This window comes from Capsicum annuum, chromosome 9, assembly GCF_002878395.1.
Source record: "Capsicum annuum cultivar UCD-10X-F1 chromosome 9, UCD10Xv1.1, whole genome shotgun sequence".
Classification (NCBI taxonomy): domain Eukaryota; kingdom Viridiplantae; phylum Streptophyta; class Magnoliopsida; order Solanales; family Solanaceae; genus Capsicum; species Capsicum annuum.
Window position 1 is genome coordinate 196886160 of NC_061119.1, and position 20762 is coordinate 196906921.

The 20762-nt window shown below is 34.3% G+C and overlaps 1 protein-coding gene across 1 annotated transcript; it reads left to right on the forward strand.

The window, feature by feature from the left end:
* Positions 1-5977: 5977 nt before the first annotated feature.
* On the forward strand, positions 5978-6921 carry LOC107879700 (cysteine-rich repeat secretory protein 38). The gene has a single exon (XM_016726662.2). The coding sequence runs from the start codon at positions 6019-6021 to the stop codon at positions 6739-6741; it is 723 nt and encodes a 240-aa protein (XP_016582148.1). The 5' UTR covers positions 5978-6018; the 3' UTR covers positions 6742-6921.
* Positions 6922-20762: the final 13841 nt, after the last annotated feature.

Here is a 20762-nt window from a genome sequence, read left to right on the forward strand (position 1 = left end):
ACAAATTATGCCCCACGGGCAAGAGTTGACTTGACTATGTTATGTTTTCATTTATGAAATGTTCTACAACAATTGCCTTAGAGGCAAGACTTAATTAGCTTAAGGACTTTCAAACTACAAATTATGCCCCACGAGCAAGAGTTGACTCTACCACGTTATGTTTTCATTTATGAGATGTTCTACAACTATTGCCTTAGAGGCAAGACTTAGCTCAAGGACTTTCAAACTACAAATTATGCCCCACGGGCAAGAGTTGACACTACCACGTTATGTCTTCATTTATGAGATGTTCTACAACTCTTGACTTATAGGCAAGACTTAGCTCAAAGACTTTCAAACTACAAATTATGCCCCACGGGCAAGAGTTGACACTATCACGTTATGTCTTCATTTATAAGATGTTCTACAACTCTTGCCTTAGAGGCAAGACTTAGAGCAAGGACTTTGAAGTAATAAATTATGCCCCATGGGCAAGAGTTGACACTGCCACGTTATGTCTTCATTTATGGGATGTTCTACAACTCTTGTCATAGAGGCAAGACTTTACTCAAGGACTTTCAAATAATAAATTATACCCCACAGGCAAGAGTTGACACTACCATATTATGCCTTTATTTTCGAGACATTCTACAACTCTCGCCTTGGAGACACAACTTATCTCAAGAATTTTCAAGGAACTTCGTAACAACAATTCATGCCCTTAAATTTGCTTTGATGTAAAAAAAAAAGATCCCTTTGCGGAATATTCAATTTTTTATTTATTAGCAAAATATAATAGAAGTTGAGAAAAATAAAAAAACAATCAAACAAAATAGAGAAATAAAAAAAAGATTGAGAAAAAAAAGGCAAGAAAAAAATAAAGATTAAGAAAAAACCTAATAATTAAAAAAATTGAGAAAATAAAAAATGAGAGGAAAAAATAAAAATAAAGTTTGAGAAAAATGAGGGAAAAAAAAGAACTGATAAAAACAAAAAATAAAAGAAAAATAAAGGTTAAAGGCAAATGAATTTAAAAAAAAAGAAAAAAAATAGATAATGCTTGAGAAAAAAGAAAAAAGAGAAAAAAATAAAGGTTGAGACAAATGAATTAAAACATGAAAATAAAATTAAAGGAAAAAAATAAAAAGTGAAAATAATAAAATTAAAGAAAAAAAGTGAAAATATTAAAAAATAGAATAATAAATTAAAGGAAAAAATTAAAAGTGAAAAAAATAAAAAATAAAATTTGAGAGACAAATAAGTATGAAAAGTTTTTAAAATATATTTGAGGTGTAGAGGGGTAAAATAGTACTTGTACTATATTTAAAAAGTAAGGAAAGTTATTCTTTAAAAATATTTCTTATTGGGATCAAATATTTAAAGCCACTCATATTTTGGTCTATGATATGTAATTTCCTCGAAGAATTTAGATAAATATTGCAGTCTAAGGTTTTTGAGGTAAGGAGAATTAATATTTGTTATACACATAAGAAAAAGAACTCAAGAACAATAATACATAGGTTTGAAAATAGTGTAACTCAATAAAATATGGGTAATAAGCAATAAACAAAAGATAATGATAATGAAGAGGAGGAAATTGTATATTGTTAACAACAAAATTGTGTTGAGTGAAGAAGATCAATTTGGTAGATGCCTGTGGAACTGTTAATAGAGATTTTTTTTTCTTTTTTTGAAAGAGAAAATGGAAATATCCGGTAGCTATTAAAATTAACTGGTCATAATTATGTCCAAAATCAAAATCAGATTTTTCCACTATTGAATTGGCGAGAAAAAAGATTTATATAGTTTCTAATTCACGTGTGAAACTTCAAAACATTATCATAAAGTCTTTAAGTTGTAAAATTTAAAACTTCACTATAATGATTATTTTTCAGTTACAAAATCAGAAAGTAACTTCATTCAGACTAATATATTTTTCAAAGCAATATATGCCTAACTTGTGTTTGTACATACACTTCTACCACTAAACTCTAGTCCGCAATGTTAAAACAATTCAAGAGTACTACTATTATAAAAATGGATTACACTGTCTCAACCATCCGATATTTTTTTCTTTTGTTTGCTTTGGACCTAAAAATATTCGTTCGCTTTCCATTAGAGGTCGAATTAGAAGACTCAACCTATGAGGTAAACCTTTTCATGTGTGTCTGCACTATCATCAGAATACTCTCTGATACTATTTTGAAATTCTCCAATTCATCCCATTTTTCCTTTTTTTATTTATTTCGAACCCAAAAAATATTCGTTCACTTATCATGAGGGAATAAAAATCGAGTTAAAAAAGTGAACCCACAAGATAAACCTTTTTAAATATGCCTTTACCGTCATTAGAACACTCTCTAATACGTGTTTTGGAAATTTCCAATTTAGTGGGTTGGGGCATGGACAGAAATTCAGCCGCCATCTCACTGAGTCTCAACGTACATCTATTGGTCATCTAATCCATTAAATTCTAAAGGCAAATGATTCCTTCTCTCTCGTCTTTATTTTGATTTAATATTTTATCTGATCTAATTTTTAACCATATAATGTGACTTATGATTTAGTCAAAATTGGAGTTATTATGAATGATTCATGATATTGAAAGAACACTTCTTCAAAAAATTAGAGATATTATTCAAAGATATTATTTAAGTTAGCGAGTTGCGAAGGTCCTAATGCACTCACTATTTAAAATTATCGAAAATTGAATTAAGCACATAAACTTTAAAAGCTAAATTTGTTTGGAGATATCAAAATTTTATGAAACTCTACGAGATGAACTCAATAATTAATAGGATTTTTGGAAGTTACGTTACAGTCCACACTAAATCTAACTCAAGCCTATATAAAAGGTAACTTATTCTCTTGAAGAGCTATCTCAAAATTCATAAACTCATGGAATATTCATAAAGAGATCAAAATATCAAATACTATCTTTGTCAAAGTCATTGCTCGAGGTTCCTCGTGATCAAATATATTGCAAGGAGGTCCAAATATTCTTATGTTCGAGAAATACGTTATTAACAACCCTAAAATTATAGAATAATCAAGCTAAGAGAGAAAAATCAAGGAGACAAACAGAATTATATCCATATTATTTATCAATAAAATTCTGCTTTTCATATTTTATTTGTAATTGAAATTAATTTTCTATCACATTAAAATTATTGCAAACACTATCTATGGAAATCAATTATATTAATATTTATCATTGTTTTCTTTATTTTTGTTGGGGTTCTAGTTGAAATATGAATGAAAAATGAAGGAAAAAAATGTTTTGTGTTTTCACTTTAAGGAAGAAGTGTTCTCCCACATTGGTGGGAGAAAGAGATATTTTTGTGCTTCAGTATAAAAGTATTCCTCCTTGTTGTTAGTGAGTCAAGTAGAAGACAAATCTCGCGTTGCCGTTGTCCTCACGCGCTCTGGTTGACTTCGCTTTTGAATCGAGATATTATCTTTTTGGATAAAATTCATTAGAAATTTAAGGGTTAGTGATTTTAATCCAAAAATTTGATACAAAATTTTCCTCCATTTGTGGACACACACGAGCATGTGTAGACGCACGCATCAAATGGAAGCAATCTTTCAGTTCACTGTTTGAACGACGAAATTGGGACATGCGGATGCATTTGGCCATGTGCGGGCACACATGCCAACGTATGCCACCCTTCAACTTTCTATTTTGAGAGTTGGGGATGTGCGACCGCATGTCACCATGTGCGGACACACATGAGTCTGCATGTGGACCCGTCGTTTTGAAAAAGTGTAAGTTTTTATGAATCATTGCTTCTTTTCTGAAACTACACTTTGTGATAATAAATGTTTGATTTTTCCTAGCATTTTTTCGGTTGAAAAACTCAAGTGTGATTTTCTATTGTTGAGTGTGTTCAAAATTAACCGAATTTAAGATATCACTATTCGGCTGAAGTGATTTATTTTATCGTGAGAAAATATATTCCATAACCTCGGATACTCGAGGGAAATAATCACCTTTAGACCAAAGCATGAATTTGATGAACTTGAATCTTTATCTCTTTTTTGTTAATTTTTCTATTTTTCATAAAATATTTTAAACATCATTGTTGTTGATCAGTTATTGTAAACTTGTTGAAGATATTAATTTTAAATACTGATTTTATTTAATCTGAAAATAACAATTTTTATATCTAAGGGATTACGACAATAGTATATACTAAAGCATCAAAATTATTACATAGTTCTAGAAGCCATAAATGTAGAGATTGTCAACGGGAGATATGTAACGCATAGTACTACATCGCATTATGTTCAAACTTTTTTTGTTTTGATCATAAATATTCAAACTTTTACGCTCACATAATTTCGGCCTTCATCATACTGAGTCAATATAGACTACATTAACTGGTCAACTACTCAACCTGATTTACATTTTAAAGGCAAGTGATTTTTTTAACGGGAAAAGAATACAAATAATATAGTCAGACACAAATATAATCATTAAATTTTAATTTTATTTTTTAATCATTTGTTGACATCTTATGTAATGGTGATACAATTTCGAAAGATCATATATATAAAACATTATTCTATGTACATCATATTTAAAATTCTATGATACATTATGATACAAATTCTATGTACATCCTTAAAAAACATTATGATACAAATTCTATGTACATCATATTTAAAAAATATATATTCTATACAACAACGATACAATTTTCACACATAATTTTGCTGCTTTATTTTTATTACGAATTATATCAGTAAGATATATAAACTATATCTGAATTACTTAGGTCAAAATAATTTCAATTAAAAAAAAGTTGTTTAGTAAAATTAAAATGACCGACTGATCACTTCATATTCAATGATCCAAACATAAACTAATTATTTTTAAATGCGCCAGACTATGCCCTCTTTTCTTTTTAACGAGGTCAAAAACCATTTGCTGATTGGGGGTTTAGGCATGACTCCTACATTGTATATTAATAGAAAATATTTTTTTCCTTATGATATTTGTACTTATTTTGAAATTTAATTAACTCGGATTCTTGTCACGTATTGCTTGGGGTATTCCTATCAATTTTTTTTTAATATCCATGACTTAAATCGAGACACTATTTCAGAGAGAAATGATTTCATTCACTGCACCAACAACATAGAAAAAAAGGCAAATGATTTATTTCTCTCATGACTCTATAATTTGAATAATTATTTAACGTACGGAATTTTTGAAAAAAATCATTGAATTTAGCTAATTTTTCAAAAATTACTAGTTATTTAGTTACCAGAGAATAATTGTGTTATTAAAATATTCAATTTATAAATTATCATAAGAGTCTAATATTTTAGTTATAGAAGTAGTGTACTTTTTATTTAAACGGCCATTTAAAGCCTTATAATTAATGAAATTAAGATATATTTTCATCTATATTCTTTAATGAAAAAAACACCTAATATTATTCTTTTAACTTTGTGATTTACAGTTGATATACCCGTCATTAAAAAACAGTTCACACGTATTCCTACCATTACACAAATGACCCAAATATACCCTCTTTGACGCATGAAAATGAAAAACCTAATTTTAATTTTTTTTTAATTTTTTATTAAAATACAATCTATAGAGGCTTGCTCAAATACCATTGCATAAATTAGAAAAATTAGCCTATATCAACTTTTTTGCACAGTTCAGTGAAGGACCAAATCTGGAAAATATATTAATTAGTTAATAAAGAGAGTAATTGGAATAATTCAGGAATTTTGTAATTTCACTTTTGTATTTAATGAATTTTCCAAGTGCATACTACTGTTCAAACCTTCCATAAGAACAAAAGCATATCAAAATGGACAGAGTCAACTTCCCACTCACAAGTCACAACCATTAAAAAAATGCAAAAAAAATAAAAATAAAAGAAGAAGAAGAAGAAGAAAAAATCAACAATTATGGCTTTATGCATGACTTTTCAACCGTCTTAAGTAATTTCTTGAAGTAGTATATATAATGTTACACCATATGAGCTTTTCATACCACCTCAATATTTCCCTCAAAATATGGCTTCCTCAAAATTAATCTCTTGTCTAATATTTCTTTCATCCATTGCAACAGTTATTTCCACAGATCCACTCTTCCATTTTTGCTCAAAATCTGGAAATTTCACAGCCCATAGTTACTATGCACAAAATTTGAAAAATGTCTTAGGTGATCTCTACTTGAAAACACCTCTAACAGGGTTCTCAACTAGCTCAATTGGGAAAAATTACGACCAATCAAATGGACTTTCTCTATGTCGAGGTGATGCTTCAAGTGACGATTGCAAGACATGTGTATTAGATGCTAGTGAAGAACTTGGAAAACGTTGTCCATACGATAAAGAAGCCATCATATGGTACGATAATTGTCTCTTGAAATATTCCAACAAAAATTTCTTAGGAAAAATTGATAACACATACAAGTTTTACATGTGGAATGTTCGCGTTGTGAGCAAGCCTGAATATTTCAATGCAAAGACCAAGGAGTTATTGGGAAGCTTGGCTGAAAATGCTGATAAAAAGAAGAATTTGTATGCAACTGGAGAAATGGAGATTGAAGAAAATAAGAAACTGTATGGATTGGTTCAATGTACAAGAGATATTTCTAATGAGGATTGTAAGAAGTGTCTTGAGGGTATTATTACTGAACTTCCAAGTTGTTGTGATGGGAAAGAAGGTGGAAGAGTTGTTGGTGGGAGTTGTAACTTTAGATATGAAATTTACCCTTTTATTAGTACTCCTTAGCAGAACTCAGAAAATATATGATACTATATTGCTAATGCTCAAAAGATGATACAATTTGAACCAAATGATTACATTGATGTAATTTAGTTTGAATGTAGCTTATCGTCTTGTTTGCATTGTTTGTCTCAAGTATGTAAGGTGAATTAAGTATGGACAAATATGTTTTCGTACTTTGATATATATAGTGAAATCCAATCAATTATGATAATATAATTTCTTGCCGATGGCTTAAATACACAATGAGGTATTATAAATGGTAAAGTGACTTTGTTATCACGATCAACTGAGATTCATTGGTTATATATGGTTGGTTAATATTGACCACAATGACTATCTGGGAGTGAGCCCTCCTTTGTTCTTGTCATTCTGGAATGTGCCACGATTGAACTGCAGGCACGATTCATGGCTTGATGGAGCTCCTTCTAGCGTTTACACTAGGGTCGTACAAATTTATGGGCAAATAACAGAAATAATCAAACATAAGGGTTTATTTATAAAAGTTTCTTAAATTTAAATAAAGTTACAAATATACTAGGGCCGCGTGTATCATTGGGGTCGTGTCTGTCACACCCTTTTTTTTTAAACCAAAAATATTCATTTTAAGTTCTAAAAGGATTTTATTATTAAAGTGATTAAAAATAAAAATTTATTTCGAAAAGGATTTTTAACAATCAAACTCAGAGTCGCCACTTGGCATTATCTAATGTGTCAGGTCACCTTTGAAAAACCTTTTTCAAAATAATTTTTTACTCTTTCAAAACTGGTCCATGAACAGAGATTCCGATTAAGGAATTCTGTTGACCGAGGGGAAGGTGTTAGGCATCCCTCGATCCCATGGTTCGGCCACCGTTGCTTCGTGGAGTATATCGGCTAGTATGAAATTATGAAGAGAATAAACCAACAAAACACATAAAACAAACAAACAAACAAACCAAACAAAAATTTAAAACAAAATAATATCCAGTCCGAATTATACAATCCCAAAAATAGAAAAATGCAAAAATGTAAATCCTATTCTAAACTAATCCTAGTCTAAGCTCCACCCATCATTTCGGGTCTTGATCACATACTATCTTCGAATATAACTTCCTCGAGGCATTCCCGAGATAAAACAACCTCAGGACATTCCCTAGTTAAATGAGTACAATTGATCCAAATGCGATAAAATGAAACCATTCAACAAACATTTCAAACATTCAATAATCCAAAAGCCCTAAATTTTACCTACCCAACCTACTGTTTGCCTACCAATTTCAACCTAAAAAACATGATACTATCGAGTTTGATACAATGAACAATTATTTCGAATTAAACAACCATCACTAAATCAAAATAAATCAATATTCACTTTATTAATTTTTCAATTTTCGTCACCCAATTTCATTTTCAATCAATGGTTAACCAATTTCAATATAATATCAACCAATAAAGCCACGATAATTATAGAAGCTCAAACACACTATCAAAATATATCATCTATCCAACACGAATCAAGCAAATCACGACATCAACACACCAAATTAAGATAAAATAAAAAGAGTTAGGATTGAAGAATTGGACCTTAGAATCTTTTATTATACCAAACTGTGCGTTTAAAAATGGAATCGGACCCGAAGATCTCAACTTGAACCTCAAATAACGAATCCTAAATCAACACTTCGACCCAAACTCCATTTTGTCTGAACCCGATTATTTTTTATGTGATTTGGCATTGGGATCAACTAGTCGTTGCTATTTCTGGTGGAAATGGGTTAGGACCAGAGTGTTTTTGGGCTGAGGTGCTTTTTTTTTTCGCCAGAGCTCCGACGAGATCAGACAATGACGGAAAATGGAGAACGAATTAAATTTCTAGTGACAATAACATTTCTCAGCGAGAACTCTCCAGAATAGTCAGCCCTATCATTTTCTCTCTTCTCTCTTGCTCAAATCCCTTTGTTTTTTCCTATTTTCTTTATATCTCTCTCCTATTTCTCTTTTACTCTCTCCTTTTTTCCCTTCTGTTTTCCCTCTCTCGCATCTCTCTCCAATCACTCTTCTTTTTCTTTGTTTTCTCTCTCAATCCCTATTTACCCTATTTTTTTTATATGTGTGATGTTGTGTAGATGTGTCTCCCTCCCGATTGTTGTTATCTATGTAGGAGTGTGTGCGTGTATAAATTCCAGTGAGTGTGAATTTGTGTGAGTTTATCAATGTGTAGATGGGTATATGAGAGGTGTATGCGAGTGTGAGACTCTTACGTGTAAAACTATTTTTTGGTTGTTATTCTATGTGTCGCGAATTTTGTTAATGGCATAGGGAAAAACGTGATTGGGATGAGGTAGGGAGAAGGTATGTGGGTTAGGGGTAGGGGTAGGGGTTGGGGTGGTTAGGATGAGGTGAGGTGTCCAAAGTAATGGATTTGTTATAAATTTGTTAGTTTTTGTCCCTTTTTGAAGGAATTATGGAATGGGGTGCGGTGCATGGTAAGGAGGGTTAAATAGGTGAAATTGACTTTCGGGAGGGGAAAATTTCATGTCAACATCATGCCCCTATTTGTTTGTGAACATAAAGTATTTTCAGACAAAGAAGTAGACAACGAGATAAAATTTTGACCTGACCATTACTCATAAGAAAGATACAGAAGGAAAAAGTGCAATCGAGTCTTGATTTTGGGCATCCTACCTATCCCAAGTTATGTGGGATTCAAGTCACATATAGTTATAGAGTTGATAAGGAGAGGGCCTATACTGAGTTGGAGAGTTGAGTGAGGTCCTGTCAAGGTTTCAGTCCACGACTCTGTCATTACATTAAAAATAATAATTATAAGTTATCAAGATAAATGAAATTACAAAAGTCCTATCTATGCAATATGTCTTGTTTCTAGTCTTGAGTCTTCAATATTTTCTCAAGTGATAACATATCCAACTTTCTTTGAACTGAACTTGCAAATAGATTCTTCTTCCATGCAAAATTTGGTGTTGGAGATGAACTCGAACATTGACCATGTTCTTTCATATGGAACTTCTGAACTTTGAACGTGAATTTGAAAATCTTCACCCTATTTTCCAGATGGGCTCCTGACTTATAATTTTTTTACCTTGTTGACTTTCAATTTCTTCACCCTGTTCTTCAGACAGGCTTCCGACTTGCAATTTCTCCACCTTGTTAACTTTCAATTTCTTCACCCTATTCTCTACAAAGGCTCCTGACTTTTAATTTCATCACCCTGTTCTTCGTACGGGCTCCCAACTTGTAATTTTCTTCACCTTGTTGACTTTTAATTTTATTGTCCTGTTCTTCAGGCTGGCTCCCGACTTGCAATTTCATCATCCTATTCTCCGGGCGATCTCCTGACTTGCAATTTTATCACCCTATTCTCTAGGTGGGCTTTTGACTTGCAATTTCATCACCCTGTTCTCTAGGCGGGCTCCTGACTTTCAATTTCTTTACTATGTTCTCAGGGTGGTGTCCTGACTTTCAATTTCATCACCTTATTCTTCGCGTGTGCTCCCGACTTGCAATTTCATAACCCTATTCTCCAGGAGGACTCCAGACTTTCAATTTCCTTCACCCTGTTCTCCGGGCGGGCTCTTGACTTTCAATCTCATCACCTTATTCTCCGGTCGATCTCCCAACTTGTAATTTTATCACCCTGCTCTCCAGAAGTGCTCTTGACTTATAATTTCATTAGCCTGTTCTCCAGTAGGGCTCCTAAATTTCAATTTCCTTCACCCTATTCTCTAGGAAGGCTCCTTATTTGCAATTTCATCACCTTGTTCGTTCCCGACTTGTAATTTCTTCGAGTGGGCTCTAGACTTGCAATTTTATTATCCTGTTCTCCAGGCAGGCTCCTGACTTTCAATTTATCACCCTATTCTCAGGGCGGGCTTCGACTTGTAATTTCATCACCCTGTTATCTGGTCGGGCTCCTGACTTGTAATTTTATCACTCTGTTCTCTGGAAAGGCTCCCACTTGCAATTTCCTTACTGATACAAGTACGACCACAAAGATGGACACATATGAGAGTGTAATGATCCCAATACATGGAGTGTGTGAGTGAAGGACTTAAAACATACCAAATCGACCCTAATCTCACACTTGAAGTGCAAAGAGGAGCCTTGAAACACTACAAGGCAACCCCTAAATACATTTGAAGGGTGCCTAGCTCTTAAAGGGAATTTTGGACATTTTAGCTTCTATTTTGTAATAGCTATATAAAGAACACTTTAGGGTTTCATTAGTTAGTTTTGATGAATATTGAAAATTGTAACATTTGAAAATCTCTCTCTTGTGAGAAAGGTCTCTTAGCCGAAACATTATAACTAGGGATTTCAACTTGAGTGTGAAATCACTCATGTTGGATTCAAGCTTGGAAACATTAGATGCTTGGGAGATCGAGGTTCCTCTTGTACCAACGTAAGAGATAGGTGAATTTTCATGTGCAGTGTTAAGGGTCCAAGAGTGGAATAGGCTCTTGGGTTCTTAAGATTACATTTTCATGTAGTCTATTTATCTATCCTTTGTTTGTTGTAAGGGTTGTTTCTTGTTCTTGTTAATGTAACCCGTGAGGTGTGTTATTGTTACCATGTTGTTGTTCATCTTGTTTTCATATTATTGTTGTTAAATCTAGCTTGGGTGGCTGTTTAGGTATTGAAACACACCCCTATCTCGTGTATTGTAGTTCTTGTTTATGAATTCGAGTATGGTCATCAAAAGGGTCCTCGGTTCTTTGAACTTGTGGACTGATTTTAGTGTTTGTTTCATGCTTCCTAGTCCGTTCTTGTATCATTTGTTATCGGAGAATGGCTTGATTTTGTTCCTATATGATCAATCTTGGGCTTGCTTTTTAGAAAAATAAAAATAAAAGTGTTAGAAAACTGAAAAATAAAAAACAAGCAAATCTGTCCGTGTTTGTGTTCTTTGCCGAAATTGTGTTATTGTTGTGTCTTGGCCGAGTTTTTTTTACTTGTTTTGCTGTTTCTAGTGTTTATTTTCTTCATCTCTAACATTCTTGAGTCTAAATCTAAATTTGAGCTTGAAATGTTGATCTTGTTATTGTGAGCATAACTTGGCCAATTGTGTTGGCATTATTGTTGTGGCTTCACCTTTTGCCATGTATTGGTGATATTATTAATTGTTGTGGACGTTGAAGTTGTTGTTCTTAAGCTTGGATGTGTGTGTTGTTATAAATTGGTGGCCTAAGAACATTTTGTTGAAGTGTTGTAGTCTTGGCTGTGTGAGCCATTGTTGTTGTGGGGTTGGCCATGTGAAAAATTGTAGGTGTTCTTAGAGATTATTCTTGTAGTTCTTAGTGTTATTGTCATTGTTCTTGATGTTCATTACCACCTTCTAATATTGTTGAAGATAAAGTGATTGCTAAATCCAAAAAGTTAAAGGAAAAGGGTGTATTATTTGTTAGTCTTGCAAGACACTACAACCAACCAAGACCTATCAATCAAGTTTCAACCAATTTCCAACACTTTTTCATGATTTAAGGATCCATGTTTTAAGGAAAAGTACAAGAAAAAGTCAAGTGTTGAAAATTGAAAATTGAAAAAGGCACCAAGACTTATTTTTTCCTCCTAAAACAAAAGTCCATCAATCCAAATTAAATATTTGACCAAGACATGAATATTTAAGAATAACAATTCATTAGAAAGACCGCAACCAATACGTGGTTTCCATGTCATCAAGTTACTGTCCACGCATCCAATTTTGGATCAAATTTTAGATTTTGTACTTTCCGTTTGTTGTTCCTTAGTTTTAATTTTGTTGGTTCCAATACTAATTGGCAAACTAGTACTCATCTACTAGATTGTTAGTTAGTCTTTTTGTTCGTTCATTTATGTTAAGCGTTTGTTGTGTGCTTTTCTATTTTGTGAATTCATTTTATCTTGTTGGTTCAAGTCCGCAAATAAATTTTCTTTGAGTCAACTCAAACGAAAATCTATTTTAGGCAAGAGTAGACTTGATCCTCAATCACTCGCGAAGTACAAGCCAGCTTTCAACACTTGTGAAACCAAGTGTTAGGTAAACCCGAGAGTAAGAGTGTGGTGAGGCTCTTTTTGAACTAACTAGTTGTTTTCTTTTGTTTGTTGTTGTCTTTTGTTAGGTACCATGACTTCCCATAATTTCATTTGCATGTTTGATCGCATTGATGACAATCTTGAAGATATGAAATGACATGTTGAAATTATACACCAATTGTTACCCAAACTCTTCCCTCAAAATCCAATTGTACAAACACCTTGCAATGAGAGCTTCCCAAAGGGAGTTGCTGTCCAAGATTGTGAAGGACCTTCACTCCGAGGTAAAGATGAACATACTCATGAACGTCAAGGTAAAATATCTAACTCCTACACTTTGGTGCATATGAATGATGATCGTGTGGCTAATAAGTAGTTGAGTGTGAGTAGTAGTTTACCTACATATGAGTATATTGATTCCTTACTACTTGTGGATGATGTACATGTTGTGCGAGTGGATACACTAGTTGATCCTATAGATGACCGAATCAACTCTTCTAGTAAGATCTATTTGTGTCTACCTAGTGTTGAAGCTATTGTGTTGAATGAAAGTACACCATCGTGTGAAAATTGTATTGACCAACTTGTGTGTAAAACTTGCCCACCACTTGAGGATATGTGTGATGTGATTAATGAATCTCAAGTGAGTGAAGAATTTGAAGATATTGGTTAAGGAAATAGGAGTGAACCCGTGAGCTTGTCTTGTGGTGTAGATGTTAATGTTTGTTTGGCTCATCGAGATGATCACGTATGTGGAACATCTTTGAAACTTGATAATGAACTTATAGAGAGTGAGCTTGCTTATCCCAAATCTATCCACGGGGTAGATCTTTCTTTTTTTAGGTACAATGTCTTGTTTGAAGATAGTTTAATCACTCCTAAGGAACCTAGTGGCGTGAGTGAAGTTGATGGCATAGCTTGTCTTGGAGGCTATAGCCTATATTCCAACCCACTATGGTATGAAAACATTCCTCCTCAAGGTGGAAATCTCTTCTTGGAAAATGAGAGTACTCTCACGGGTAAGGAATGTGTAGTGTTGAAAATGACTTCTTCTTCTACTTTATGTGGCTTTCCAGAGGACACCATAGTAGAAGTAGACTTGAGTGATACCTTTATGTACTCTCTCTTTGCTTGTGATGATATGTATGCCAATGTAGAGAGTAGGCCGTGTAGATGTGGTAAAGGCTACGGAAAATAGAAGTGTTGTCTAGACCCGTGTCTATAGCCCCTCTTCCCATTTCATCCCAGTGCCATCTTAGGGTGGGGAAGATTTACTCTCGGCTTAGGTGCATTTGTTTTTTATGCTTATCATAGCCAAGTCCTTGGTGAATTTTTTGATGGCTTCATAATGTTTAACACTAAGGACTCTTGGTTATATGTCAAATATGAACCGCCTTGGCATGTCGAGACTTGAACTTAAAAGGTCCTTGATTTTTTTTTTGGTGTGGACTATTTTAAGTGTTTAGGGTGCATACCCTTATTGTTTATTTTTTTGCTAACCCTAACCCTCAGTCTACGAGGAAGTGTATTTGTTTGTCTCTCTTTGATTTTGCAAGGCATGGATTTAAGGTCGAATCCATTTTTAAGGAGGAGAGGATGACACAAGCACAACCATGAAGATGGACGCATGTAAGAGTGTAATGATCCTGAGACTTGGAGTGTGTGAGTGAATGACTTAAAACACACCAAATCGACCCTAATCTCAATCTTGAAGTGTAAAGAGGAGCCTTGGAACACAACAAGGCAACCCCTAAATACACTTGAAGGTTGCCTAGCTCTTAAAGGGTATTTTGGGCATTTTAGGTTCTATTTTGTAATAGCTATATAAAGAACACATTAGGGTTTCATTAGTTAGTTTTGATGAAAGTTGTAACATTTGAAACTCTCTCTCTTGTGAGAAAGGCCTCTTGGCCGAAACATTGTAACTAGGGATTTTAACTTGAGTGTGGAATTACTCGTGTTAGATTTAATCTTGGAAATGTTGGATGCTTGGGAGATCGAGGTTCCTCTTGTACCAATGTAAGAGATAGGTGAATTTTCTGTGTAGTATTAAAGGGTCCAAAAGTGGAATAGGCTCTTGGGTTCTTAAGATTACATCTCCATGTAGTCTATCTATCTATCCTTTGTTTGTTGTAATCGTTGTTTCTTGTTCTTGTTAATGTAACCCGTGAGGTGTGTTATTGTTACCATATTGTTGTTCATCTTGTATTCATATTGTTGTTGTTAAATCTAGTTCGGGTGGCTTTTTAGGTGTTGAAACACACCCCTATCTCGTGTATTAGTGTTCTTGTTTGTGAATCTGAGTGTAGTCATCAAAAAGGTCCTCAGTTCTTTATGGACTGATTTTGGTGTTTGTTTTGGGCTTCGTAGTCCCTTCTTGTATCACTCACCCTATTCTTCGGGCGATCTCCTAACTTTTAATTTCATCACCCTATTCTTGGGGCAGGCTTTCGATTTGCAATTTCATCACCCTCTTCTCCAGGTGGGCTCCCAACTTTTAATTTCATCACTCTGTTCTCTGGGTGGGCTCACAACTTGCTATTTTATCACCCTGTTCTCTGAGCGGGCTCTCAACTTGCAATTTCTCACCTTGGTCTCCAGATGGGCTTCTGACTTTCAATTTCATCACCATGTTCTCTGGGCAGGCTTTCAACTTGCAATTAACTCACCATATTCTCCTGGCAGGCTCCTGTCTTTCAATTTATCACCCTATCCTCCTGAAGGTCTCCCGAATTACAATTTCATCACCCTATTTTCCAAGCAGGCTCCCGACATGTAATTTATTCACCTTGTTCTCCAGGCGGGCTCCTAAGATCAAAATTAAAAACTAGAACGATGTGTGGATTCTCGAGGACTACAGGGTTAGAAATGAAATTATTCAGGAAAAGGTGGGAGTAGTGTCAGTAGAGGATCAAATATTGGAAGTGAGGTTGAGGTGGTTTAGTTATGTGATGAGGAGGGGCGCGGATTCCCCAATTCGTAGATGTGAGAGGTTGGCCTTGGAAGGTTTCAATCAGGGTAGGGGTAGACCAAAGAAATATTGGAGAGAAGTAATTAAGCATGACTTAGAGCAGTTACAGCAGACTGAGGACATGACCCTAGATAGGAAGTTATGGAGGAATAGCATTAGGATAGAGGGCTAAGGGTGTGAATGAGTCGCAGTCAGTATTTAGGTTGAACTTGGTGTCCTGTGTTTGGCAATGTACAATATGTTTGTGGATGTTGTACATATGTTATTTTATCATGTTCTATGTTTTTTTTCCTCTTTCATACTATCTTTTGTCTTGAGCCGGGGGCCTATCGGAAATAGCCTCTCGACCTCTTTAGAGGTAGTGGTATGGACTGTGTACACTCTACTCTCCCCAGAACCCACTATGTGGGAATAAACTGGGTTTGTTGTTGCTGTTGTTGTAGAACAAAAATTATCCCAAACAAAGATTATTATAAAGAAAGATTTCATTTTCCAAAAAAAATAAAGTCTCATTTTCTAGGAAGGTCCTAAAGTGAAGTTTCAAATAACATGAATTAAATTTTTTCCCCTCAGTTTATCATAAAAAAACTTTTACGGGTGTCAAAGTCAATCACAACTACTTGCAAAATGAATAATGCAAATATAAATTATGACTCAAATTAAAAAATGCACCTCTTGAGGATAAAATTAAATGACCAAGACCAACATATGCGTCTCTTAAGAGAAAAGTGAGAGATTCTAACAAAAAAGTGCATCTTTTAGGATTAACAGCTTGAATTAGGAAGTGCACCTCCTAGCTAAGAGACATGAAAGACCCAAATTAGAGAGTGTGTCTCTTAAGGGTACAAGATGATAAACTTTACCATAATTTTGATTACCAAAACTGTACAACAAAACCGCCTCTTGCATTTGTAGAAATAAGAAATTACACCTCTGGATATTTGCGCTTTGAATCTTTTGATTTGAAGGTAGCAAGTCTTCCTATTTCATACAAAGAAAACTTGTGAGTGCAAGGATATGATGGCTGGTTTGTGGCTTTAGCTTTTGAGGTGATCGCCCTCGCACTTATCACATTCAATCTTGCTTTCAACTATTTATATGATGACTCGAGACTACCCCCTAGTCATAACATGGTGCTTGGAACCACAAGTGATCCCAACCTAACCTATGAGTTGGCATACTTCTTGAGCAATTGATTCAATATATTAAATAGCTAGTTTTGCTGTGCGGAAACATAATCATAATGAAATCTGAATAAGTATGTATCTGATAAAATTTTACAATCCGATAAAATTGAGGAAAGAACTTAAATTACACGACTGACTCTGACTGACATCTATGAAGCCTCTACTTACAGACTATTGATAGCTGGGACATGCCTCCAACTACCACTAATCAATACATATGGAAAATCATAAATATAACACAGTACATGAACTAAATCAGACTGGAGTCCCCGAAATAGGAGAACTCATCACCTGCTAGTTGGTAGCTGCAACTGTCTGATTATGATGCTTAGGTTATAACTGGTACCTACATTATGAGACAATGTAGCATATAAAAATATATGTGGATTAGTACTTCTGGAATGTACTGAGTAAGTGGGGGTAAATGCAATACGTAAAACTGAATAGGTACAAAATTTTAAAAAACATGCATTCTAAGTGTAAGTAGACTCACCAAAAGACAGAGATAAATTAAAAGCTGAAGTATCTTAAAACATGCGTAAGAAATATAATTTGATAAGATGGTGAATCACTACACTTAGTTTCTTAAAACTTTGCTTTTATAATATAAGTAGAACTGAAGCTGAAAAAAAGGTAAAACATGGATATTGTATGAATACTGGGTCTGAAACTACGTGATGGAAACCGGTATAACTCGAGAATATGAATATACAATTATACTGAGAACGAATGTATAGACATACAAAACCAAAAATAGCATATGCTAAGTTGATCTAATTAACTGAATGACTGATAGCTGAATATTGAATAACTGACGTCTGAATACTAAATAACTGATATTCGGATACTGATTATCTTGTATCTGTATACTAATTAACTGATAACTGAATACCAATCATGTAAGACTAAACTGTACTTAGTCTGAATAATTGGACTAAAACTGTAGGATACTGTGCATATGAGATAAGGACTAACTGAACAACATAAAATAATTGAGCATGAAAACTGTAATATCTAAGAATGCAAGACTAAGTGTATATATGTTATGAGACTGAGATAATTGCAATCTGAAAGACTGAAATCTATAAAACTGAATATCTAAAAATCTGTACACTTAGTCAAGCAAACCTGAACTAAAAATACATTGAATACTGACTTAAACAGTGGGAGGTATCATATAACCGACATTCCCCAATCTAAGCTAATCGTGGTCCAACCTGTAACCCCAGCTGGAAGGGTGTCCGTACCGTGCAACAGGTACTAACACTGGCTGTGTGGATCCACTAAACTGGTGTCCCGAAGGACTAAGGAGTTACCCTTAACTGGCAGGTGCTCTAATGAGATATGTGTCACCCTCAATAGGTAGGTTGACATATCTAACCTATGTTGGCTACGTAGTTCTGGAACTCAGGGACTGCTACTAAAGGTCACACCCTCTACTGGCAGGTGAGCCTCAATCCCTGGGTTCACTCGATGCTAAATCCTATTCCCAACTAAATGACACTAGAACCATAAACTGGTGCATGCACTGATGACTGATATGCTCAACATGGTATTCTAAAAACTAGTAGTGCATGAATAATCTGAAGTAACCATGAACATGTAAACTGATGTGTTTAACATGAAGTAAAACTAGTGAGTTCGTTATAAAAATGATAATCTGAATATGGGAATAAAATCATGATTTTGACTGACTTGTTACTTTAAAATGAAAATATGTAAAAACACATAGGTGTCGGATGTTCAAAACCCAGCAATAATGAATGACCACAAAGCATGATCTCAACACTTAAAAACTGTAGTATCGAAATCATGGTTCAAACACAGAAGTACAGACATTTCATCAAACATATGGGGATCATGGACTTGAACATGGGAATATGTTAAACATAGGAAATCAACATGATTACATGGCTAAGATTATGACTTGACATTATAACATAAAATTCACTTGAATATGACATGGGAGATTGAAACTTGAAACAAGAGATAACCTAACTTTTCATGGAATCATACTTGGACATGAATTGAATTAAATTACTAAGGAGAAATATGATTTAAATGCATCTTTAACATATACAACTTCATGATAATGGAAAAACTCATACTTTAAATCAAAGAAAGGTTTTGGGGCTACATGGGTGAAAGGGGACCCATAGGTGAACTCCCACATACCTTAATAGATTATTTCTTGAAGATTTCTTGAACTTGAAGCTTGAATTATTGTGTTCTTGAGAGGAAAATCTTGAACTTTGTTCATGAGGAAAGGGAAGAGTTTTTACATTAGAATTTTTTAGGAAGATGGGCAAATAATGCCCCTTTGGATGCTATAAATCATCCTTTAGACGTTTGGGGTTGAGGGGAAAGGACCAAAGTGCCCCTTGACCCTTAAGAAGTTAAAACAGTGTGGGAATAAACCATGCATATCACCCCTTAGCCCGGGGAAGTAGCCCCCACGATGCACACTCTAGTCCAGCATTGTAAGCCCAGCCGCGCGGGCTTATCGTGTGCCCTCACTGCCTCTTACAAAAATGGTTTTAACTTTTTGCTTAGGTATCGGATTAAGGAAAAATTGGTATCGTTTGAAAGAAAACTCAATTATATATAATTTGGTGGGTCTTGAGCTGAAAAATTCTACCTATATCAAAAGTTATACACGTTCAAAGAAGACCCTTGTAGAATCAAATACCAAACTTAGATGAATCAAAGGCTCTTAGCTCTACTTTGTTCTAAGTAATTCCTATGAACATTTTTCACCTAGAAAGTAGTTCACATACTAGGATAATGATCATTCCACATGTATTAACATACAAATCATAGGATTAAAGTTCACACATGAAGGAATGACGCTTCAAAGTCTAACCTAAAAATGCGGGGTGTTACATTATCCCTCCTAGGAATCATTAGTCCTCAAATGAGACTGGTTAGACTGAGAGTACTAAGGGAACTGAGATCATCTTCTAAACATGCATAACTTGGAACATGACTGCATAACTGAGCCTGAGCATGACACATGAACTGAACTGATTTCATGAATACATGCAATGATATGAGAATGGCTATAAGGCTGAGATAGAAACGAGAGATTTAATTTATGAGTAACCATTACTTCAAGTTGGATCTTATTTCGTGAAGAAAGGATAAGAGGTTTTGGATATGAATACTAGGGGTAGTACAATACATTTCCCCCTTGGGGTATTTCGTCCCCCGAATGATACTAAATTAGCTAAAAACTAAGAAAATACTGAGATGATGCACGGGACACTTACAAACTGAATTATAACTGAATATCTGAAATCTGAAACTAATGCATGATGTATGAACTGAGCTAAATTTGCAAATTACCTGGATGCAAACAAATTACCTCTTGGAATAGCCATATTCATGAGACTCCGGATAGTATGACTAGATGGAAAGATGAAAAACTATAGGAACTTATCTATCTGACTACTAGACTGGATTGCTGGCTATACAGACTGAATCATACTAAAAGCTTATACTTAACTATACATTCCACTTCCAAAACTGCACTTCACTTAAGGATACTTAAAATATTCACAAGGGCACTGATAACTCTATCTACTGAAGTCTGAGCTGAACTGAATCCTCTTACTATGATCAAGCCTACTTGAATCTACAAGTGCACACATAACACTGTGATATTAGTCTGAACTTTGAATTCAATACCCCATGAGTTTTCACCACTTCTTCTCTCAAGAATAATTTTTCTCACCACTTCAATAACTAAATTCAACCTCTTACTAGGAATTCAGTAGCGCACAATGCATTCATCCACTTATATACCAACATGACATTTAAGCCTATCATGATGACCACATATGAACGTCTAAACAAAC

Excerpts from the sequence above, each read along its gene's own strand:
- LOC107879700 (XM_016726662.2), top strand. The coding sequence starts at position 6,019 with ATGGCTTCCTCAAAATTAATCTCTTGTCTAATATTTCTTTCATCCATT.